Genomic DNA, 25614 nt, shown 5'->3' on the forward strand with positions numbered 1-25614 from the left:
TTCCCGGATCTCTCCACAATAACAGACAAAACAAAAACCAAATCCGTGGAAGCATAAAAAATTGTAGAGTGGAAATAGGGCATTTCCAGTATTACACAGTAGCACGCCCCAGTGTTTTCTCTCTACCTCCTTGTACGACACTAACACACGCGCCACCAAACGCCGCGCGTGTAGAATTCCAACACATGCTCGAACAAAAAAATAACAATAAAGCCATACGCCCCCTATCACCATCCACGGGTCACGATGGGTGTACTGCGCGTGGGGTTAGCACTGGACCATTGCTGTCCAAAACTACAACTACTTTGGGAAACGGCGAGTACGAATGACGGCCGCTGTTGTGGTTCTCTCTTTCTCAGTCAGTCATTAACGTCGCTTCACCGCCGTTTACGTCTCCCTCTCTAGCCCTTGTCCTAGATCTTTCTATCTCACTACTACTCTCTCTCTCTCATTAACACACAATCACACTCTCCCAGTGTTCCTTACAGTTCACGCCAATACGTCTGCTCCCTCTCTGTCTCTCTCTCTCTCTCTCACGCACACACACTCTGTTTGTGTGTCACAAAGAAAACCCATTGCTCATCTTCTTCTACAATATTTATCACTCTCATTTTCTCACTTTGTGACACTCATTGTACGGGGTTTTGTGTTGTTTTGCACGCAATGGAAGAGCTGGGGTTCTTGCAGTGGACTAGGAGCAAGAAGGAGCTTTCTCTGTGTTTGATAACGGCCGTTTTGCTTCTTCTTTGTCCCATTGCTTCACCACTCAACGACCAAGGTGCGCTTTCTTTATGCTTGAGATATGCTTTCTATTGGGTTCTATTTGTTGTAGCCAGAAGGAGCTATAAGAAGCTTTGACCTCTACGTACAAGACTACAAGTTGTTACTTGTGGCCCGAAACCATTAATGGCCAAGAAGCCAGTGTTGTGTGATTTTCCGTCTGGTTGCTTCCAAAACGGAAGAATAAACAAATGGAAGAAAACCAAAAAAGAAAAGTTTTCAGCTTCGACACTAAAGAATTTGAACTGTTTTAAACCCATTTTGACCAAAGTCAATCAGTCATTTCTTGGTCTTTCTTTTCCACATTTTCTCAGCAGCCAAACAGGGCCTATAAAGAGAAATACAAAAAGAAGAAAGGGAATCCCTTTTCTAAACGTGGAAAGTTTTCTACTCTATTTTTAATGTGCCTAAAGATTGTCAATGGATAACCATTTCTTTTTCAGCAGCTCGTGGGCTTACAAATAAAGTACTATTATATGGAGTGTATTATTTTAGAGCATAAACTGATTTTCTCTAATATGATAATGCCAAAATGGTGCGGATACTCATAGGGAAAGCGCTAATGTCGATTAAGGCCTCGTTTAGCAACGTTGTGAATGTTTTGCTTGACTGGGACGACGCACACAACGACGATTTCTGTTCCTGGCGCGGTGTCTTTTGCGACAATGTCAGCCTCTCTGTGCTTACTCTGTAATGCTTCTCTCTCTAATGCCCACTCCTTCGTTTTCTTGACCCTGTTAATATGATGAGTTATATAATTTTTATTATCTGTTCTGTAAATTAGACTGGTTTAGTTCTAAGGTTTCTATTATATTGTTTAAGGAATCTGTCGAATTTGAACCTGGGTGGAGAGATTTCACCAGCCATTGGAGATTTGAGAAATTTACAATCCATGTATGTTTTTGTCTCTTATATGTTATATGATATTTGTGTCTCATTTCAGTGTTACTCCTTCGGTAGAACCATTTTAATATGATCTTAACTATTCTTTAATGTAACGATGACAGAGACTTGCAGGGGAATAAGCTTACTGGTCAAATCCCTGATGAAATTGGGAACTGTGCTTCTCTTGTGCAACTGTACAATCTACCCTTTTTATCGATCAATTCTTTTATTCCCCTTTCGCTGTATCTGCGTCAATTTGAGAGTGTTCTACTCTGTTACATACCGGTTTTCTAATCAGTTTCTTACTCTAAATGTAGTGATCTTTCTGATAACATGCTGTATGGGGACATACCCTTTTCAATATCTAAGCTTAAGCAGCTTGAGCTTTTGTAAGTCTAAATTATAGCTCGACTTTTTGCATGTTGTGGATCACACTGACATATTTCTGATCGACTAAGAATTGATCCAATTTCCTGCATATAGGAATTTGAAGAACAATCAGCTGACAGGTCCTATTCCTTCCACACTAACCCAGATTCCAAACCTCAAGACTCTGTGAGCTTTCCTTTTCTCTCTGGATTAACCTGTGTTGTGAGTTTTGCATGTTCAAGTGTATGTCCGCGTGGTGGATTTCAGAATCTGGTCTTTTCCTACGATGCTAGTGTCCTGATTGTTTAAGTTTTTATTTTGTATTACCATTGATGTGTATTTGTTTCTACTAAAAATTTGCTTTTCCTTTTCGTGATTTTATGCTTTAGTGATCTTGCTCGGAACCAGATTACTGGGGAGATACCAAGACTTCTGTATTGGAATGAAGTGCTGCAATATCTGTAAGTTCTGGAGTCATCACCACAGGGTTGAACTAGAATATGCTTCTACCTTTTTGTTATTCTTCAGTCAAAGGGGATATTCTTCTAATTTGATGTTTTAGGTTAAATTTTTGATAGTTGAATATTTTGCTCGTGGTAAGACAATGGTTTAAGGTTCGGATAATCCTCCAAATCTTCATTCATTTGGTTGAAATTGCTTTTACAGAGGGTTACGTGGCAATTCACTGACTGGGACACTTTCACCTGATATGTGTCAGTTAACTGGCCTGTGGTATTTGTGAGTATTCATTATTTTATCTTGTGTTCCCTTTGCATTGTTTTCCTTTGATTTGACATTTTTATTCAGCCTGAAACTGAAAGCTTTATGTATTGTCTTCAGTGATGTTAGAGGCAATAATCTTACTGGTACAATCCCAGACAGCGTTGGGAACTGTACAAGTTTTGAAATCCTGTATGTTTTTCCTTGGGAAAATTGTCATCAGCTTCTCTCCTCTCTCCATATATATACATATGTGTGTGTGTGTGTTCGTATGTATGGTTGTATGTCTGATTTTCATGATTCTTGTTAATGATTTCAGGGATATATCCTACAATCAGATCACCGGGGAGATTCCATACAATATTGGATTCCTACAAGTGGCAACCCTGTTAGTTTCCTGCCAAACTTAAATTTTATCAATTTGAATCCCTTTGAGAATTGTTTATTTCAATAGGGAGAGTGAACTGTTCACAAACACTCTACTGTATTCATTCTGGATTGGCATTGGGACAACATTACAGCTGTAATTGCTCTTTCATTTAGGTCCTTGCAAGGAAATAAACTATCCGGGAGTATTCCAGAGGTGATTGGTTTAATGCAGGCTCTTGCTGTCCTGTAAGTATGGGTTTATTTTATTTTAATTTTATTTTTTATATATCATGGCATTTTGTCCGCAGTGTTTATGTTTTAGCTGTTACAAGTTACACGTTGTGTCAATTTTCTCAGGGATTTGAGTGAGAATGAACTTGTTGGGCCAATACCTGCAATTCTTGGCAACTTGTCATATACAGGCAAACTGTGAGTTCCTGTTACCGGTAAAGGAAAATCATCTTCTCTATGTGGAATTTGTGTCTTGACAAATATGTTGCTTCACCAGGTACCTCCATGGCAACAAGCTTACCGGGCCAATCCCTCCAGAGATTGGCAATATGTCAAAACTTAGCTACTTGTGAGATATCTCCTATAACATGTCTTTCAGATGTGTGGTTTTGTTTTTATTTGGTATACTGAGCTAGAAGTTTTTGCAGGCAATTAAATGACAACAAATTGGATGGTCAGATTCCTGCTGAACTTGGGAAGCTGGAGCAATTGTTTGAATTGTGCGTCCTGATGCTATATTTTGTGTTCTTTGGTCATTTACAACAATATTCTGTCGTTAATTTGCTTGTCATACTATGCCTCAGGAATCTTGCCAACAATGAGCTTGAAGGACCCATTCCACAAAACATCAGCTCTTGCACAGCATTGAATCAATTGTATGATATCTTACTGGTTATGACTTATGACATACATTTCTGTCCTCTCTTTGTGATTTTATGCGCGATAAATTCTTATACATTTGATATTTGTTTTTGTTCTCTTACCTCCCCTGAAGCAATGTGCATGGTAATCGATTAAATGGATCAATTCCTTTGGGTTTGCGCAATCTAGAGAGTTTGACTTATCTGTAAGTGTTGATTCACTGAATTTAAATATGTTGGATAGTAAGTTTCAATGGAACATGTGTTTCCTTTTGATTGATAAAGGGAGTTTTTCTGGATCATCAGAAATCTTTCAGCAAATTATTTCAGAGGCAGGATTCCTGTAGAGCTGGGACATATTATTAATCTTGATACACTGTAAGTTTCATAACGAATTTTTTTTTTTCCTGGTTAGTATCTACCTAAGTTGAGGAGGCTTCTTGTTTTACAATGTTTTCAGGGATCTCTCTGGCAACAATTTCACAGGATCTGTTCCCGCTTCTGTTGGTGATCTGGAGCACCTTCTCACCCTGTAAGTCTGTAATTGAAGGTTTTTCTTTAATTTTTGTCTGTTTTCTGAACACCCCCTCACCCCTCCCCCCCTTTATTTTTCCTTGCATTGATATTTTGATACGTAATGGTCATGTTGATGATATGTATATACAGGAATTTAAGCAGCAATCATCTTGATGGTCCTCTACCAGCAGAATTTGGCAACCTCAGAAGCATACAAATCATGTGAGTTTTTTGAGCATTATGTATGGTTCTATTTGCATGGAGTAATATTGAGTCTTCACCTTTTGCCATTTTCCTCTTGGTAACAATATTTATCTCCAATTGTAGTGATATGTCATTCAATAATCTCTCGGATAGCATCCCTCCAGAGTTGGGTCAGTTGCAAAATATTGTATCTCTGTGAGTAACTATCTGCTACCCCCTTGCTAATTTGATGACAGTTTTGTAGCTTAGCAGATTTCTGGGTTGCACCTTAGTACTTGGTAAAATTTTATGGTAGGATTCTTAACAACAACAATTTGCATGGAAAAATTCCTGATCAACTAGCAAATTGTTTCAGTCTTGCCACTCTGTAAGTTTACTTCCCTGTTTCTCTTTTGCATTCATTTATGTAGTTCATGAACCCTACTCTAATACTTGATTGCTTTATATTTAAGGAATGTCTCTTACAATAACTTATCGGGAGTTGTACCTCCTCTGAGGAACTTTTCGCGGTTTTCTCCAGACAGGTATGGGGAGCAATTGTTTGTATTTTTCTAGTGGCTCTGATAATGATTTTTGTTCGTGTGTATCAGCTTCATTGGAAATCCATTATTGTGTGGCAACTGGTTGGGATCAATATGTGGACGTTACATGCCAAAAGCCAGAGGTACTAAACCGGTTCTTGTAGTGTCATTTTGTTCGGGGCCTAATAGTCAGTTACTATTATACTTGTAATGATGTCAGGCTTTAGTTCATATTGTGGGGTTGGGGTTGGGGTTGGGATTTTATCCCAATATAACAATACAACTAAGTGCATTTCTCTATTCCAGCTCTTTTCTCTACAGCTGCAGTTGTCTGTATGACACTGGGCTTCATCACATTATTGTGTATGGTAATAGTTGCTGTGTACAAATCTAACCAACCAAAGCAATTGGGAAAGGGATCTAAAGGAATTGGGCAAGGTATGTATTATGTATGCCAATATACTTGTGAAAGAGTGTATTATTTGTTTTTATTTTTAACTCCCGATCCTGAGGAACGATTCTTTTCCTTCCAGGTCCTCCTTCAATTGTAATTCTTCACATGGATATGGCAATTCACAGCTTTGATGATATAATGAGAATAACTGAGAATTTAAGTGAGAAGTATATTATAGGGTATGGTGCTTCTAGCACGGTATACAAGTGTGTCTTGAAGAATTCCCGACCAATTGCGATTAAGCGACTTTACAACCAATGTCCAAACAATTTTAGAGAATTTGAAACTGAACTTGAAACCATTGGTAGCATCCGACACAGGAACCTGGTCAGCTTGCATGGTTATGCACTGTCTCCCAATGGAAACCTTCTCTTCTATGACTACATGGAGAATGGTTCTCTGTGGGATCTTCTTCATGGTTAGCTTGCCTAAACTGTTTTTGTTATTTGCTTCTTTTAGTTAGTTTTGTATGTGAACCTATGTTATTTTCTTATTACTCCGAAGTATGCTGTCATCTTCAGCATTTTGGACACAGGATGTCTTAATTGAAGTTCTGGAGGAAAGCTGGCGCCATTCTGTTGGGATTTAGAAACATACTCATAAAATTTAAGTTTGGGAACTTGTGTTTTAAACATTTGAACTGGCAAATTTAGTTTGGCCGATGATTTTGAGATTGCCGAATGGTTTTGAACTTATTATATATTTCCATGTTCTACATCATTGCGATTATAGTTGTAAATTTGTTTTCTTAACGTAAAATTGATGGAATTTTTTAATTTTTTTAGCATAGCAAATTGCCATTATGCTAGATTTATCTTCCTTGTTAAAATTATATTTTCAATAAAATTAGATGTGTCTCATCTCTTTAGGTTAGATTTGACAACTGCTGATTGTTTTGAGCTGAATATGTCAGGACCATCAAAGAAGGTAAAACTTGATTGGGAGACACGACTGAGGATAGCTGTTGGGGCTGCTCAGGGACTTGCTTATCTTCATCATGATTGCAACCCCAGAATTATACACCGGGACGTTAAATCCTCAAATATCCTGGTGGACGAGAATTTTGTGGCTCATCTCTCCGATTTTGGGATTGCTAAACGCATCTCAACTGCAAAATCACATGCATCTACGTATGTTCTTGGAACGATTGGCTACATTGACCCTGAGTATGCACGAACATCCCGCCTTAATGAAAAATCAGATGTTTATAGTTTCGGCATTGTTCTTTTGGAGCTTCTGACTGGGAAGAAGGCAGTGGAAAACGAGTCAAACTTGCATCAACTGGTATGATTCTTTATCAGAAAGTTGTTTCTGTATACGTTGTTAAAGACTTTGTTGATCTATAGATGAAGTGCTAGGTCATGTCAAACTGGGCGAAGTGGTTTGCTTTGGTTGGCCTATCTGGCATGGATGGTCATTGTTGCTTTGGCGGATTTGAAATGATAACTTTTGTGGATATGGGAATATCTGCTTAAGTTTTGCCAGAGCTGGGGCATTTGATTGAATTGAAAAGAAACATGGAATACCTATTATTTCCAAATTGGGTGGGGCGCACTGGATCCCAGTCCATGCCAAATTACCAACTTAAGCAGATTTAAGCCAAAAGTTCGATCAAATCAGCTGATAAAGTCTTTGACTTTCTTCACCTTGTTCTTCACATGATCCTTTTTATTTATTTATAAATTTCTCAGATAATGTCCAAGGCAGATGATAATACAGTAATGGAGGCTGTTGATCCTGAGGTTTCTGTGACATGCATGGATTTAGCCCATGTCAGGAAGACGTTCCAACTTGCTTTGCTATGCACGAAGCGAAACCCTTCTGAGAGGCCAACCATGCATGAAGTTGCGAGGGTTTTAGTCTCCCTGCTTCCACCACCTCCAAGAAAACCTGGTTTTGATCCGCCAAAGACCGTTGATTATGCTCAATTTGTGATTGACAAGGGACAGCAACAATCAAAATCGCAGAAGCAGCAAGTTCAGCAGGAGAACAATTCGGCAGACGCTCAGTGGTTTGTTCGGTTCGGTGAAGTTATATCTAACAACACCCTATGAAGGAAGTATCCATTGGAGTCTTTTTGGCACCCATCTTAACAAAAACAAAAAGAAATGAAAGGGTAAAAAGAAGAAGGGAAGATGGGTAAAATACGAAGTTTTGGTCTTGATGGGTTAAAAGATGAATATCTATGGATTCATCGACTTTGAAGCTCTGACATACATAGACCCATTTTTGGACAGTGAATCTCCCAAACCTTTTGGAACAAGCAAGCCTGAATGTGTAATATTTATTTTGTTTTAGAAGTTGCTGACAGCGTTGTCTATGCTCTGCTATATTAAATACTAGTTGTATTCAAAGCATTAAGTTACTAGCTAGCCCCTTAAATGCTTTTTCGTTAAAAGTTTCCACAAGATATAGCTGATGATTCTGTAAAAGATGGTACTTCTCTCTCAGACATTTTCACGAGTATTTTTATGGCTCTTCTGTTTAGATATTGAACTCGCGAATCTTCAAAACGTAATGAGGATGGTCTGGGCCAGTCTGTCGCAAGAAACTGAAATATTTCAATGCATAAGATTCGTTGGGGTAGGGATTCCTGAATTGAAAGTTTCGAGTGCAGTGGGTTTCGTATAAAATTTTGAAAAAGAAAATCATTCTTTACTTGAAAACAGGATGAAAGTAGACTTTTCTTTTCCTCTTGTTGAAAAAAAATGTAGGGGAAACTTCCACGACTCTTTCAATGTACCTCTCAAATTTAAAATTTTTGCAAGGGGGATGTTTGATGTAATAGTCTCATTTCAATCGTTAATTCCGTTTGTAATTAGTCCATTTTCAATTATTCAATCCGTTAGGATCGGGGAATCCTCCTCTTATGATTGTTCCAAAGCGTGTTCGAGGGCCTCTTTAACTCTCGGAGCCGGGTGATAATTGGCATACTCTCGTACTCTTAAGATTGTATTAGTCCCCTTTCAATCATTCCATTCGTTAAGATCAGGGAATTCCCTTTTGTGATTGTTTCAAAGCGTGCCTGAGAGCTTCTTCAACTCTCGTAGTTGAGTGATAATCGGCATATTTTCTCATATTCTAAGATTAATCGTAACGGAAGAAGCCAAAATATCAAAAATACTCCATTTATAAAATAAAATAGAAAAATAGAAAAATATTAGTAGTAGGTATAAATGATTTTTTTTTCTTCTTCTTCTTCTTCTTCTTCAATTTCTGATGGCAATAATACTTGCAGCATGACAGTGACACGGCGGGACAATAATAGAAATGAGGGCGGTGAGACGTGTCTAATTTTGCCCCCCGCCAACCTCAAACAAATAAATGCAGGAAATTATGGTGGACAAAGTACAAATAAATTTTTATCACTTTACGTGAATAGAAGTACATAGGAATTATGGTGGGTACTGGACATTTACAACTCTCCATCCTCAAAATCAATCCTCCAAAAAGACAAAACATGAAGGTTGAGATATCACATGGTTTAGTGCATTACAATTTGCTACATCTTTTACAAGGCTGCATCTTACGTGCCCACGTAACCCCTAATGGAAAATCAACAAGAAATTAGTAATTTATTTTGTTTTGTTTTTTTTAAGGATAATTCGATTTTTTTTTTTTTTTTTTGGCGTTTTTACTTTCGAGTAGTTCATTTTAAAGGATAATTCGAATTTTTTTTTTGGCCTTTTTACTTTTGAGTAGTTTGAGGTGCCTTAATCCTACAATGAGTGAAACTTCACGATGTCTCGGTCTGATTTTGGCCATTTTGGTCAAGAACAACGGTTTGACCACGATAAGAGTGGTGCTCTATTGGTGTCAAGCGGTCTTGTTTGGAGCATTTGGGTTTTGCTTGCTAGGGTTTCCAGCAATGATGGGGTGAATTAGTGTGAAAAGTTCAATGTTTGTGGTGTTGGATTTTCAACGTCGTGGTGTGGTTCGTTGAATGTTTATGTTGTGATGGGTGTGGAGATGGGCTCTGTTATTAGCTGCTGGTGATGTTTTAAATGTTATCAACCTGCGTTGTTATGACTTGGAAACATTTCCGTAATTTGCTTTCTTAATCGATCCTGCCACACGAGTCACTCAATTTATAGCTCTCGTAGTAAAGCCGCATGCTCAGTTCTTAAAAAGATTATCACAATCTCTAATGATTTAGGAAGCGTTTAGTGAGCAAAATTACTATTTTATTAGAAAAATGAATAGTTATTCTTAAGAGTACAAAAATGAAATAACTATTTCTATTATTTAGTTTGGTGACAACACATGCTCTCACTAGAATTAAACCAAAATTATTAAAATACCCACATTTAAAAAGAAAAAGAAAAACAAAGACTAAAGTTCTGTTTGTTTAAATATAGTCTATTCCTCTTATTTTTAAAAGGAATAGATATTCCTCAATTTAAAGAACGAGGATTACAAGCTAAAAATCTTACCAAACTATAAAACAACAAGATAACATCCAAATTGATAAGAAGTCGAATAATGGTAAAACTAATCCTAATTCTAATTTTAAAATAACCTAGCCCTTATTAATTAAAATCCAAATCTAACACAAATTCTAATCCTAATCCCAACGGTAACACGACATAAGAAAGAAAAGAAAGGATGAAACTGAGTGAAGGTTTAGATACTTGAACGCTGTACACGGTTGGCCTCTAAAAATTTTATTGAAAAAACCACAATTGCCAAAATGAGAAATTACAATTTCTTTGGCAAAAATGAGCTATTATTTCCTTTGGCTACAACTGGTAAAGCACAAAAAAATCTTTGCTAACAACTAGAAACAAACCCTGTGATTTGTTGGTTGAGGACACCTTCCGTGAAATTCGTCCAATGTACAAAAGAAGCTCCACATTGTTGAGCAAAGAGCATCGGCATAATCTTGCTTCCTCTGCTTTTTTTATGTTAGCCTGAGAAAGCATAAGCTTATAAAATGACTCCTGCCCTTGTGATATTAAGGTAATGAGTATATACCAGTTCAACATGGCATATGACCAACATATTAACTAATAGTCTTGTTTTAAGCCGACTATTTTAATGTTTCTCTTTCTGTCTTGCTAATTTCTAATAACCAATCCTATTTCTCACGGCTAATGAAAATTATCATGACCTAAACATGTTTTATTTTTATTTTTTTAAAACTATTATCATTTTCAAATCTCTTTACTTCTGAAAAGAAAAAGAAAACAAATCCTGTGGAGCAATGATATAAGGTCTAATTTGATGGGTACAAAGAAGGAAACGGAACATCTATTTAAAATATCAGTTTCAGCATATGCAACTCCCTCTGCCAAGATGGATCCTGGAATTGCTTCAGCTTAGAGTTCCAATTATTTCAGGGCTTTGAATTACCTTGCAGTGTTAAGGTAGAGACCATATTTCCAATTGCTTAAATTCAAATTTCTAAAGATGGTTATCAACTTTGTGAAACAAAAACAAACACCTTTTTCCCAAAAACCTTGACTGAATACCTATTAATTCACGTATAAAGCAGTTATTGCTTATATATCATGTTAACAGTTTATCAAAGAACACAAAAAGTTGCAGCAATTAAATGTTGCACACCCCCAAAACAGACACCCTAATGTCAAATGACAAACATGATATTTGCTAATGCTTTAATGGTCGTAAGGAAAAAAAAAAATCAGAACTCAAAATTTTATGGAACAATGTAGGGAAATAACAAGATCTAACTTCAAATAACAAGATCTTGAGGCTGAAAAAATAACAAGATCTAACTTCAAATCAAATTACACTAGAATCTAGTGCTACCTGTTAATGTATAGTTGTGGTCCAATTTCAGGAATCCTCCTGTAGCGCCAACATTGATACTACTTCCAACCCAATCTCTGCATTATTTGACCAAATTTATCAAATGCAATTTGAATGTTATGAGATAATGAACATTATTGCAGAGAAAGAAATAAGATGAAACTTAAAATAACAAATTAATCTCAAATACTACTTTTCCCTGTAATTTGGAATAACAAAAACTATAGAATGATAATAATGTAAGCAGCCATACTATGATTCTAACATACTCGTGCTTGATGGAAAGGGCCTGGTGTGTTCTCTTTAGCAACCTTCATTAGAGCAACGAAAGCACTCGCATATTAATAAGAGTACAAAATACATTCTTAAAGTTTCTATCTTCCAACAAGCAAAGTTTGAAAAAAACTAACCTTAGTGGGCAGGTACATTTTTGATTGAGATTTCACATTAGGGTGGGAATCAGATGCTAGGGAGAGCTGTCAATTATGGCATGATATTAGTAGGCATATGATTATGACACATAGGGAATATGTAAATTGCATAACTAAATACATGATATTAATCTGGACAAAAATTAATTGACAATACTGTACGCGTAAATCCACTCCAAATGAAAGTTAAAAATAAATCACAAAATACCCCAACTTATATCATACCTTACTAAGTAATTCTATTGGTGGCTCAGGAAACGTCTTATCAGTTAAAAAATTGAATTCCTAGATGGAAGCATAAGCCAAATGTTAAAAGAAGGAAAGGCTTTAGAAATACTAAACCAGCAATATAAACAATTGTGCATAAAGGATTTCTAAGTAAAATACCCTTGGCACAGTGGTTTCTTGCTTGGAATTTTGGAAGATACCAATTTCTCCTTTACTTGAAAGTATCTGTATCAGGCATAATATGGCTCTGGAAATGGTTATCACCAACAATAAAATTTCAATAAAGGGATTCCAGATGTTAATAATTAAATCACCTTCGTATAAAGAGGGCGAGCTTTGAATTTGTTAACTGTTTTGCAGTTCCGCCTTAAAGCATCACTACAATTTAGACTGCAAGACAATTAAACATGTAAACGATAAGCTTCTAATAAGGATATATTGTAAAAAATATATACTAACTGTTTGAATGTATGAAGAACCATCACTAGGATAAGAATAAATAATTAAGAAGGAAAAGTTGATAATTAACTATGTGTTCTTCACTACACAAGAAAAATGAATTGCAGATCTGGGACGAAGTATTAAGACTAGAAAGAAATCAATAGCTCAGAAATATGCACAAAGCACCACCGAGAATACCAATGAAGTATTACTCTTAAGTACTATATTACAAACATTGCACACTGGAGAGATCTGAATGTTTTCATATTCAGCTTTGAAATGACAAGCTAAAATTTTAGACATTTTTACCTTTTACTGTCCACAGTTGCACTTTGTGAAATAGAGTTAAATTTAGATGTATTCCCTGCCTGCAATGAGGAGATTATTAACTTCTGATATTGGAGAACATATGAGCATCTTATGGAAGTGAATATCTTTATGACCTACATTACTGGATGTGTGTTGCATAGCCCTTTCTGATGTCTTCAGGTGAAACACCTAAAAAGCAATTGAATTTTGTCAAGATATTCCAAAAAAGCACCCACTATAAAATGATGCCGGTAATAACCATGTTTACTATTTACTTGAATCTCTTGCAGCTGTGGTATGCTCTTCTTAGGAAGGGGCAATGAAGGTGCCTGAAGAATCTGCAAAGCCCAAGAGCATTGTTTTAAAAGATTGCGTGTTATTGCCTTATATGTATCATCTCAAATATCTTCAGAAATTTATAGTTCCCCCAAAATTTAATATGAATTGTTTATAAACTGCATAAGTACGAACTTTTCTGTTCAAAGGGCGTGCTTTGAAGCAATAATTATAAGCATTTGATTGTGCATGTTGACCTGACTCTGTTTTGATCTTAGACCTGCCATTCAGAACATCCAAAATGTCATCAGCTCATTAGGCAGATTTTGGTATTTCAACCGCGAGATGTTTAAATAGACAATCATAATCTGAGAAAAATGCAATACCTATCTCTTTGTGCCCTACGTGCTGTTGCCAGATTAGGTTCTCTAGGAATGGTAACTTCAGGTCTACTATGCACCACAGAGTTAACATCAATGGTTTCAACCTGCAATAACAACTCAAAATCAATTAATTAATGTACAGAAGATATAGAAAACATTAACAAAAATAGCCTATATTAAAGAAACACATTATGTATAAATGTAATTATGATGTCTTAAACTACACATGGTTAGTGGAGGGCAATAGTAATCTAAGTATGGGCATATACTCACTGACAGATGCAGCGTACCTTTTTAGGTAACTTGTGTTGCAAAAGAGCTTGATGCTTCAGGTGAGAAACCTGCTTTGCAAAATTAAGAAATGCCCTTAGAAATAACTTATGTGAGATTGACGCTAACTATTAAATACTGTATATAACAGGATTCTAATAATATTTTAGGAATTTAGCAAGCTCAAAACTTCCAGGGAAACAAATTTCTGACAAACAAAAATATAAGAGGTACAATAAGATAAAAACTGAGCATTTCCAGATAAATATTAAAAGCACAACAAGATGCTATATATGTTGTATAAACTAATAGAATGGATGTAAGAAAGAAGAAGAAAATGTAAAAAATTAACAGAAGCATTGTGGCAGCTACAAAGTAGTTTCACCAGTCCTAGCATATTCATGTTCCAGGAAGTGATGCAGAGAATCCCCATGCTTAAATTCTTACCAGTCTAGTATTTCCTTCACTATAACTTACCAGGGAAATTTGTCTGAAGTAAGTCTCAATATTCATTTGAAACAGATAATTACATGTTTGGTTTTGAAAAATGACCTGCTTCTATGAAGTGAATGGTGTACAAATATCTCAAGCTCGATCAGGATTGAAGTAACAATGTATCACTAAGATTTATTTCTTATATCGATCTTTAAAACAAATAATATTTAATTTCTTTTTTCTGGCCTGGAAAAGAGACATCTAATGTTAGTAAACCTTCAGTTTAAAGACATAGTTTATATACACAAATGCTCCAGATCTCATGACTACAACAGCAGTTATAAACAGATGAAAGGCATCCAAATACCAAATTAACAAACTTTACTGCACCTTCTTTAAGTAACCGGCCCCCAACTTTTGTCTTTTGGTAGCTTGGCAGTCAATTACATAAGCACTCCGTGAACTCTTTTCATCAATGTTCTCTAACTTATTCTGAAACCTATATGGTAAAGAAGGCCAAAAGGAATAAAGGCAACAACAGAAGGAGAAATAATAATAAAAAATTTATTTCCAAAGGAAAATTAACAAAAATTCCGAAATATTAGAAGTGCTCAAACCATAAGGGAAAAAAAAATACTTTGACATAATAGGGAAACACTAGCAATCTATGGTGGAAAACCCAACAGGGAAACACTAGCAACTAGTGAAGAAAAAAAATGTGGAGAATAAGTATAGACTGCCCACTGTCACCAATCAGAAAGGTAGTTGAGAAATAACTAACACCTTCTCAAGAATCGTGTGGAATGAATTTCTCGAGGTTTATTCTGCTTGGCCAAATTACTAGCTGTTGGTTTCATTAAAGTTGAACTCCTTGCTAAAGTTGACTTAACTGGGGACTTTGTCTTAGCTTTTGGACTAGCTGGAGCCATCTGATTATAATATCCTGGAGATATATGAGTTTGTAATTAGTTGCACAAACAAGAAGAAACATACAGAAGAACAAAAAGAAACACTAAAAAAGTTGTTAAGGCAAATGTCTAATGAAGGGTAGTTAACTTTGTTCTTTACAAGGGAAGAAACCAGATTCAGAACATGCAAATACTGGGCACTGTTAAATAAACCTGTGGAGGTCAAGCAATCATAATATAATGGTAAGTAATGAACATAAGTTGACATGCTGCTGCAATAACTTGTTAACAAAAACTTAGTCAAAACAAGGAGTGAATTCCATAGCAACAAAACTGCAACCAACGAGGCTTATAGACCAAAGAGACCGATTGGTTTACTATCTTTTCGATTGCATAAACCAAACTGGTGCTTAAAAACTCTAAATGCTGGTAAAAAAATTGTCTTTATATGGTTAACTATCATTTAATTACTTGTTCAATTTTTAATTTTTTCCCCTTAAAGATAGCTGCTTTTTTAACCTCCAGCCGAAAAGGATATAAAGAGACTTATACACCAAACAGACACTAAAAGGTTAAAATAGGTTAAAAGAAAAACATCCAAAAGAACCAATCTCCATTAGTCAATTATTATCACTTAGGTTGTGTTTGTTTTGACGTAAAATGATTTTTAAGGGACGGAGAAAATCATTGATTTTCCATGGTTTGATTGAGACACTTAAAATAATATAAAAAATTATTTCCGTTGATTGGTTGGAATGAAAATATTTTCCCTCCGCAACTAAAAATTAAACCAAAACTACTCAAAATTATCATACAAAACCAAATACCGCCGCCAACAATTAAGAAAGATAAAAAAAAAACCCCTTTAAAAAGCAGGGAGTGGTGGGCTACAAAAAGCAGAGAGGATGACAAGAGATAGTCGAAGGAGGATGGCATCAGGAGAAGGGAGCAGTCAGGTTTCTGTAACGAATAAAGAGCTCAAGCTGGAAGATGGAAGAAAGGTGAAAGCTGGAAGCTTGAGAACGAGAAGAAAGATGAGGAACAGGATGGAGTTGAAGTCTCGGGAAGTCGACTGAGTTCTGAGTTAAAGGAAGTGAGTGGTTTGACTGACGTACACGTGGCAGCTAGATATTAAATAAGAGTTGAGTGTAGCCCAGCTGGAAGGCTTGCTGAGGGGCTAAAACGGTGCGTTGGACATCTGCGTTCCATGGGGTGCTGATTGTCGTTTTTAGCCACTCTCAGTCGTTGCGTTTTATGCATTAGTTATAGCGTTTTATTAACTGTCTTGTAAGGCCAGTATATAAGGCCATAAGAGGGAACAGTAGGTTATCTTGCTTGTTGCTTATTGCTGTGAAAACAGTATTGGAGGGAGGGCATCCTCGAATTTGCCGCTTATCTGTAATTTTCAGTCTATTAATCCATTACTTCCACCATTACTACAAAAACCTTCATCAAATTCATCTAAAACCATTCTTAAATCAGTGACAGTGAAGTTGACTGTTACAAATTGGTATCAAAGCCTGATCCGCACATGAAAACCCGATCTATGGCAGCAGAAAATCCCTCGAGAAACCAGGAAGATGTGGTCACTCGGGAAGATGTGATGGGGCTATTACAAGCTCAAGTAGCTCAACAGGAAGACGTGAACAGGCGTATTGCGGCTCAGATGCAGAAGATTTAGGAGCACTTGGATAAGCAATCCAGAACGACCACGAACAATAGAAATGAGGCTCAGCCGTTTGTGCTTTATCCCCAGGACTACAGTGGCGGAGAATCATCTGGATCTGGTCTGGGTGATGGGTTGCTGAAGCCGAAGTCTGTAAGGCTGGATTTCCCTCGTTTTGACGGTGAGGACCCGGAGACTTGGTGTTGTAGAGCTGAGCAATTCTTCGAATACTATAGTACCCCAATGGAGCATCGGCTATCCATCTCTTCCTTTCACATGGATGGCAAGGCGTTGGTCTGGTTCAGGGAATTACGGGCCAGTAACCCAGCCATTCCTTGGGCAGAATTCGTGAGGTCAATGCAGATTCGATTTGGTAGAAGCTCGTATGATGATCCGATGGAGTCCCTGTCAAAGCTAAAACAAGAAGGTGCGTTAGAAGACTATAAGAACCAGTTCGACACTCTGGCTCTGAAGGTCCGCAACCTACCCGAGTATCACAAGTTGAGCTGTTTTTTGGGGGGACTAAGGGACGAAATCAGAGTGCCTGTGAGGATGTTCAATCCTACAACTCTGGTGGATGCCTACTCCTTAGCTAGAATGCAAGAGGAATGCGTGGCTACGTGTAGAAGGTACCCTAGAACGGCTGCCAATTCTGGACAATTCCAGTACTCAGGCCAAGGGTTGAGTGTTAACCTACCGGTGGGATTTGCTAAGGGAAGTGTCATTTCCAATTCTAATAGGAAGTTTCATCAGGATCAGATCAAGCAGAATTTCCGACCACCAGGGGGAGGTGGGCTACCGGGCAATGAAGGGTTGAGACCGAGCCAAGCCTTGGTTCCGGTTCAAAAACTTACACAAGCACAGATGGACGAACGGCGACGAAAAGGCCTGTGCTATACTTGTGACGCGAAATGGACAAAGGGGCATGTTTGCGTGGCTCCGAAGTTATTTATCCTGGAAGCAGTGGAAGGTGGGGAAGAGGAATTGGTCAAGAAACCAGAGCAGTTGGAAGAGGACCCGGGGGAATTTTTTATGGAGGACTTTCCGGAAATTTCACTAAATGCCATTACTGGCAGTCCCAGCCCTAAGACTATGAGGGTAGTCGGTCTCTTGAGGTACCACCAAGTGGTTATCCTAATAGACTCTGGCAGCACTCATAATTTCATTGACATGAAATTAGCAGCCACCTTGGGAATTAGACCAGTGAAGCAGGATGGTATCTTGGTCCAGATTGCTAATGGACAAGAGGTGAAGAGCCCAGGCCGAAGCCAAAGAGTGGAAGTAAAGGTGCAGGGAACTGTATTTGGGACTGAGTTGTTTATATTACCACTAGCTGGCTGTGATATAGTGCTTGGAATACAGTGGCTAAGGACCTTGGGGCCTATCATGTGGGATTTCACCAAACTCCAGATGAAGTTCCAGTATGGGGGAAAGAGCTGTATGTTACTAGGGTTGCAAAGAGGGCCAAATGTGAGCTTTGAGGAAGGGGATTCTTTTAAACTACCGAAGCAAGAACAGAAGGGTATTTTGCTCCAGATGGTGAGCCACTCAGCAGGGTGTTGGGCAATGCGAAAGCAGGAAGGAGACACTGCAGAGCTCCCCAACTCACCTAGGCCCATTTTACCTATTTTACAGGAGTATGGGGATGTCTTCCAGGAACCAAAAGGGTTACCTCCTAACCGCTCTTATGACCATTCCATACCATTACAGCCCGGGGTACAGGCCGTGTCAGTCAGGCCCTATAGGTACCCCTTCTATCAAAAGGAGGAAATTGAACGGATAGTCAAGGAGCTACTGGAATCAGGAGTTATAAGGCACAGCAACAGCCCCTTCTCCTCTCCAGTCTTATTGGTTAGAAAGGCGGACGGCTCTTGGCGTATGTGCATGGACTACAGAGCTCTAAACAAGGTAACCGTGAAAGATAAGTTCCCTATACCTGTGGTTGATGAACTACTAGATGAATTGGGAGGAGCCAAGGTTTTTTCTAAGCTGGACTTACGATCCGGCTACCACCAAATCCGTGTGGTGGAGGCTGACATTCCCAAAACAGCCTTCCGAACTCACGAAGGGCACTACGAATTCTTAGTTATGCCATTTGGGCTAACTAACGCGCCATCCACTTTTCAGAGCCTTATGAACCATATTTTTAAACCTTACCTAAGAAAGTTTATCCTAGTCTTCTTTGACGATATCTTGGTGTACAGTGGGGATATGGGGACACACCTATCACATCTGAAAACCACCCTTGAACTTCTAAGGCAGAACAAGTTATTTGCTAAGATGTCTAAATGCAAATTTGGGAGTGATGAAGTGGATTACCTGGGTCATATAGTTACTGCACAGGGAGTATGTGCTGACCCAGAAAAAATTCAGGCAATGGTGGATTGGCCATTCCCGAAAAATATTAAGGCATTAAGAGGATTTTTGGGTTTGACGGGGTATTACCGTAAATTCATCAAAGGCTATGGTTCTATCGCTGCCCCTCTGACTTCTATGCTTAAAAAGAACTCATTTGAATGGAATGACTCAGCTAGGGAGGCTTTTCAGGCCTTGAAGGTTGCTGTAACCCAAGCCCCGGTTTTGGCCCTACCTGATTTTTCTAAACCCTTTATTATAGAATGTGATGCCAGTGGAGTTGGCATAGGGGCTGTGTTAATGCAAGGGAAGCAGCCTATAGCCTTCCTTAGCAAGGCGCTCAAGGGTAAAGCACTATACATGTCCACCTACGAGAAGGAACTATTTGCCCTAGTCACTGCAGTTCAGAAATGGAGGCCCTACCTCTTGGGACAACCCTTCTTGGTAAGAACAGACCAACAAAGCTTAAAGTTCCTGCTGGAACAGAAGGTAGGCACCCCCTTCCAGCAGAAGTGGATAACCAAACTGCTTGGTTACGACTTCCTAGTGGAGTATAAAAAAGGGGCAGATAACCGGGTGGCGGATGCTCTCTCTCGAAGGGAGGATTGGGTTGAGGAAATAACCCTTACCTTACTTTCTATTCCTACCCCTAGCTGGACAGCGGATCTGAAACAGCAGTATGCAGAGGATGAAGACCTCCAGCAACTATGGAATAAATGGAATAACAATGAGCTAGATACCCGGAAATACTCTGTCCGGGATGACCTTCTCTTGTATAAGAACAAAATCATCCTTGGGCACTCTCCTCAACTTAAGACACAGGTATTGACCTTTGTACACAGTGATCCTACAGCTGGGCACTCCGGGTATGAGAAGACTCTACATAGGGCCAAGCGAGATTTCTTCTGGAAGGGCATGAGGCGAGATATAAAAAATTTCATCCGAGAATGTGAGGTGTGCCAGAGGTGCAAGTATGAAAATACCTCCCCTGCTGGGTTACTCCAGCCCCTCCCTATCCCTACCAAGGTTTGGACCGACATCTCAATGGACTTCGTAGAAGGACTTCCCTCCTCAAGGGGACACTCAGTGATATTGGTTGTGGTAGATAGGTTATCCAAATACGGCCATTTTATCTCCCTATCTCACCCCTACACAGCAGCTATGGTGGCTCAGTTATTCATTTTCCATGTGTTCAAGTTACACGGCATGCCGCAATCCATTATCTCGGACCGTGACCCAACATTTACCAGTGCGTTTTGGGGTGAGCTATTCAGGTTGCAGGGGACTACTCTTAAGATGAGTACCAGCTATCACCCCCAGACAGACGGGCAAACAGAAATAGTCAACAAATGCCTGGAAAACTACCTGAGATGTTTCACTCAGGACAGTCCTAAGCATTGGACCAATTGGCTGCCCTGGGCAGAGTATTGGTACAATACTTCCTGGCATGCCTCTACAAGGATAACCCCATTCGAGGCTGTATATGGGATCCCTCCACCCCGATTGCTAAGCTACATTCCGGGCACTACTCGCGTAGAGGCAGTAGAAGAGGTGCTACGTAACAGAGAACAAATTCTCAGTCTTCTCCAACACAACATGGAAAATGCCCAACAACGAATGAAAAAGTATGCAGATTTAAGGAGATCAGAGAGAAATTTTGACATAGGGCAAGAAGTCTACCTGAGATTGCAGCCGTACCGGCAGTCATCCGTGGCATACCGCCGAGCCCTAAAACTTGCTCCCCGTTTTTACGGGCCCTTCACCATCATCCGCAAGATCGGCGATGTAGCCTATGAACTGGATCTGCCTCCAGATGCCCGCATACATCCCGTCTTCCACGTGTCCCAGCTTAAACCAAAGTTGGGGTCGTCGTCTTCGGCCCTACCAAGACTTCCGCCAGTTGATGCTCAAGGGGTGCTCCGTCCTGAACCGGTGGAGATCCTTGGCCGTCGTTCGCGACCGAAGGATAATCGACCCTTCATCGAAGTTCTTGTTCGTTGGGAAGGACAAACAGCGGACGATGCCACGTGGGAGGAGTATCATACTCTCGCAAACGCCTACCCGCACCTTGTGGGCAAGGTGCTTTGATAGGGGGAGGTATTGTAACGAATAAAGAGCTCAAGCTGGAAGATGGAAGAAAGGTGAAAGCTGGAAGCTTGAGAACGAGAAGAAAGATGAGGAACAGGATGGAGTTGAAGTCTCGGGAAGTCGACTGAGTTCTGAGTTAAAGGAAGTGAGTGGTTTGACTGACGTACACGTGGCAGCTAGATATTAAATAAGAGTTGAGTGTAGCCCAGCTGGAAGGCTTGCTGAGGGGCTAAAACGGTGCGTTGGACATCTGCGTTCCATGGGGTGCTGATTGTCGTTTTTAGCCACTCTCAGTCGTTGCGTTTTATGCATTAGTTATAGCGTTTTATTAACTGTCTTGTAAGGCCAGTATATAAGGCCATAAGAGGGAACAGTAGGTTATCTTGCTTGTTGCTTATTGCTGTGAAAACAGTATTGGAGGGAGGGCATCCTCGAATTTGCCGCTTATCTGTAATTTTCAGTCTATTAATCCATTACTTCCACCATTACTACAAAAACCTTCATCAAATTCATCTAAAACCATTCTTAAATCAGTGACAGTGAAGTTGACTGTTACAGTTTCTTTCTGGGGATGGTGGTTACCATAGGGGAGGAAGGTTGGACGGGATAAAGGGGATGGCAGCGGACGAGGGTGGCACTGGGGGGGGAGGGGCAATTGATTTCCACTACGGGTGGGTGGTGCTGTGGTTTGGGAGAGGGTGAGGGGAAAGGCATAACTCATTTTTCTCCTACAGTGGCAGATTTGTTGTCGACTCGGAAATCATTTTTTTACTCCGAACAAACGCAACCTATATCACAATTGGATTTTGCTCAACAAAAAAATATTGCTTAACATTAATCGTTTACAGACAATATTTTCCAGATTTTTGGCAATTCAAAATGAGTTAGAAGACAGAAATAACCACTGAATAGAACTTATGTTGATCAATCCAGTTTCAAAGAAAAAATAAATAAACAGAATTTGAAAACTCCGTTCTGGATTTAATCTAGGACGAGGAGCATTTACATCAGAAACTTGAATGTCATGATTCTTGATGCAAAACACCATTTCTCAAACGTATAAAATGATTAAAGAAAAGTTATACTAATTCCATCATTGAGACATTTCTATTATAATTACAGGAAAGAAAAAGTTGCATGGAACCATGAGGCTAACTGGCTAAACAAAATGCTGAACAATTCAGTGAAAATGGTACCTTTGTTGGAATCATCTGTTGCAGAAACTTCAGAACACATGCAGCTGTCAGAGTAATTCCCAATGGAATCCATGTTTGCATCATTTCTGGGTTTAGCATAGGTGCTCGAATTTTCTATAGGAACTTCTTTTGGCCACTTCAACTTTACGATGAAAGCTAGAAATTAATCATTACAAAGAAAAAAAAAATTAAAAATAAATAGTAGTGAACTGCATTTTTGGCTCTGTTTTGTTAATGTGCATGGTGAGTGTTTTTTGTTTTTAGTTTGAAAAACGTGTTGTGAAATAGTTTTCAAATGTTTTTGTGTTTTGAGTTGTTTGTTGATATTTTGTTTTTAGAACTGAAACCAAAGAAGAGACGCGAAGAAAAATTTAACAAACAGAGCCAGATACCATAACTTTGTAACAAAAATAAAAAAGAAAAGTGAAATATATATAATAGAACGCAAATATTTAAAATAAAAAACCAATGCAACCGCATGACTCGTAAACAACATAATCATCTATGAATCAAACTTTGATTTTGAGCTGTGGAAATGCTTACGCGAAGGCGGATAACTTTGTGCTGATTCGAACCAGCGCTCGGCTTCTCTGGCCTCCAGATCCGTCTCCGGCCAAGTGAAATCGTAGAAGCGAGGCACATCGAACTCGTAATCAAGATCGATTTCTTCAGCCACAAACGGTTCCACAACAAATTCATCCATGTCGTCGTCCATTTTTCTCTATCGCTCTCGCTTCAATTCCACACTCTCACACGTTTCAGGCAAAGAGGACAAGGAACTCCATCTATATCGTAAAAATCTTAAAATTATTATTATTATTATTATTTAAATATTTTACTTCTCCCGTCTTCTCTTTTCCTTTCTTGTTTCTAGGTAACTTTCACGGAAAAATCAGAAAGAAAGAAGAAAGCTCTGGTTTCACAGCCTCAGAAGAATGAACCAAACAAACATCATTGATTTAAGATTTTTCCTCACTTTCTCTCTCTTTCTCAGCGAACGAGAGAGAAAGTTCCGGTCATTCCCTTCAAACCTCCATCAACCTCACAAACTCTCTCTCTCTCTCCCTAACTTTTCCGGCAAATCTCTCTGCTCAGGATTTATTTTTCGGGAATCATACACAGAGAAAGTTTGGGAAGGAGATGTGGTAAAACCCTAAAAGTCTTCTGAGGGAAAATTTGAGTCGGACCGAGCGGCGAGAATTTCGGTTGGTGTTATGGAGGCGTTGGAGGAGAGCGAGAGAGGAAGAGGGCGGAGCGGGCTTTTTATAGCGCCCAATTTTGAGAAGGGCCCGAATTTTTGAACTGGTGGGGTCTCCCTTCCGAGACCGTATGATTGAGTAGACGATTATGCCCTCGGCTCTTGGGCTTATCTGCAAATATTATTGCACGAATGGATAAAATTATTTTAAATATCAAGCTCTTTCTTTTTATTTTCCTCTGGCTGGTATTTGTTTTGTTTTGTTTTGTTTTCTTTCTCTTTTTCTATTTATGATTTTGTCTTGCGAGATTATCAACTATGAAAAAAATTCAACAAATTTATTTTATGTAATTATTTCATTTTGAATATATACATATTAATGTCTTTTAATAAAATATAATTTCTATTCTATAAAGAGAGCCATTTCTATCCGGATGTAATGTAAACTCTAACATTTACGGCATCCAATAATTATTTGACACGTGAGTTTTAAATACGAGATAGAATACACACGAAAACACCGAATCAACAACCCATTCTTTGTCATCAACCAAATGAGTATTCTGTATTCATTTACCTTTTCCTCCTCAGAAACTATCAGATTCACCTACACCATCCTCCGAGAGATATTCTAGCATTTCTTTATTTTGATGCATCTCTTGAGTGGGGCCTCGGCAGTCAGCATTGGTGTTGATAGATATAAATTAATAAATTTTTATATTGCCTCACATAAACTTATCAATTAGGGTCAACAATCAATGATACGTTCAATCATTTTTCGTATGTAAATAATTCAAAAGATTGGAATAAAATGAAATATGAACAAACAAATGAAACTGGCTAGTAAGAATTAGAAAAAGGGGCTTCTTAAAGTTTAAAAAAGAACTGAACAGGTAACCTTAAAAAGAAAGAACAAAACAACAAAAACTTTAATTTGCTTTTAAAAAAAAATACAATCAACGTCATGAACGGGACTGGCATTTACTTCCACCGAATCACCTGTCTACATCCAAACAATAAAGCACCCAAGCAGCCTACTAATTTAGCAAGTTTTACTTTTTACTTAACCTGGCTAAAATAACACAACACAATAAGAATTATAAGATTAGCTAATAGAAGAAGAACAAAAAGAATATGAAGAGGAAGAGGAAGCTGAAGATAAAGATTATATCTATAAGAGGAAAGGGATTTTACCAAACATCGAGTCTCCTTGAAACTTTAGTCCTCTGTAATTTGTTTTTTTGTTTGGTTGGGTTTGGAGGGGCTTGGCTTTCTTTGCTTGTAGATAAATGAAGGGAAAATTACAGTTTACTCTCCTAAATTATCATCTATTTTGCAACTAACCCTACAAACTGTTAATATTCTGACTCCGGCCTCTTAAACTACTAAAACATTTAAAAAATGTCCATTTTGATGAAATTTTCTCATAATGCCCTTACTACGTGTCATTTTCAATTAAAAATTAAAAAATAATTAAAAACTAAACTAAAAAAAACTTGATTTTTTTTTAAATTGTTTTTTTTAAAAAAAAAAAAAAAAAGGAAGGGAAGGAGAGCCACCCCAGGATATTAAAAAAAAAAGTTAAAAAAAAAAAAAAAAATCAAAGATTTTTTTAGTTTAGTTTTTAATTTATTTTTTAGTTTAGTTTTTAATTTTTTTTAATTGAAAAATGACATGTGCAAGAGTATTATGGGCATATTTCGTCAAAATTGGCATTTTTCAAATATTTTGGTAGTTTGAAGGGCTGGAGTCGAAGTATTAACAATTTGTGAGACTAGTTGTAAAACGAGTGGTAAACTATAATTTTCCCGTAAATGAAATATGAGAGAAAGTGGGGGCATAAAAGAGAAAATCCAAAGAAAAAAGAACTAGACTACCGAAGTGGAAAAGAAGCTCTAAATAGGGGTAATAGATAGGTGCAAAAAGTGTGACAACGTGTCATGTTTTCAAAGGTAATTGACAGAGGTA

At 38.2% G+C, this 25614-nt stretch overlaps 2 protein-coding genes across 4 annotated transcripts; one reads left to right on the forward strand and one right to left on the reverse strand.

The window, feature by feature from the left end:
- The first annotated feature begins 354 nt into the window (after positions 1-354).
- LOC133860819 (LRR receptor-like serine/threonine-protein kinase ERL1) lies at positions 355-8140 on the forward strand. The gene is made up of 27 exons (XM_062296445.1): positions 355-778; positions 1332-1470; positions 1603-1674; positions 1788-1859; positions 1983-2054; positions 2149-2220; positions 2424-2495; positions 2701-2772; positions 2875-2946; positions 3074-3142; positions 3298-3369; positions 3481-3552; positions 3632-3703; positions 3783-3854; positions 3939-4010; positions 4130-4201; positions 4302-4373; positions 4456-4527; positions 4662-4733; positions 4839-4910; positions 5011-5082; positions 5168-5239; positions 5306-5379; positions 5543-5674; positions 5770-6108; positions 6604-6974; positions 7382-8140. The coding sequence occupies exons 1-27, from the start codon at positions 664-666 to the stop codon at positions 7742-7744; spliced, it is 2970 nt and encodes a 989-aa protein (XP_062152429.1). The 5' UTR covers positions 355-663; the 3' UTR covers positions 7745-8140.
- Positions 8141-10252: 2112 nt separating this feature from the next.
- Positions 10253-23667, reverse strand: LOC133859348 (protein TPX2-like). Of its 3 annotated transcripts, none has more exons than XM_062294731.1 (17): positions 22992-23667; positions 22449-22604; positions 15019-15178; positions 14626-14734; positions 13821-13871; positions 13534-13634; positions 13343-13427; positions 13147-13209; positions 13010-13060; positions 12872-12930; positions 12436-12511; positions 12281-12346; positions 12119-12178; positions 11873-11938; positions 11732-11773; positions 11463-11539; positions 10253-10600 (listed from the first exon to the last, which is right to left on the reverse strand). In XM_062294731.1, the coding sequence occupies exons 1-16, from the start codon at positions 23161-23163 to the stop codon at positions 11522-11524; spliced, it is 1335 nt and encodes a 444-aa protein (XP_062150715.1). In that variant the 5' UTR covers positions 23164-23667; the 3' UTR covers positions 10253-10600; positions 11463-11521. The 3 variants fall into 3 exon arrangements, with proteins under 3 accessions (XP_062150715.1, XP_062150716.1, XP_062150717.1); XM_062294732.1 differs by having other exon boundaries at positions 11716-11773; XM_062294733.1 differs by lacking the exons at positions 22449-22604; positions 22992-23667 and adding an exon at positions 15292-15374.
- Between the last annotated feature and the right edge of the window lie 1947 nt (positions 23668-25614).

The sequence above is a fragment of the Alnus glutinosa genome, chromosome 2 (assembly GCF_958979055.1).
Source record: "Alnus glutinosa chromosome 2, dhAlnGlut1.1, whole genome shotgun sequence".
Classification (NCBI taxonomy): Eukaryota; Viridiplantae; Streptophyta; class Magnoliopsida; order Fagales; family Betulaceae; genus Alnus; species Alnus glutinosa.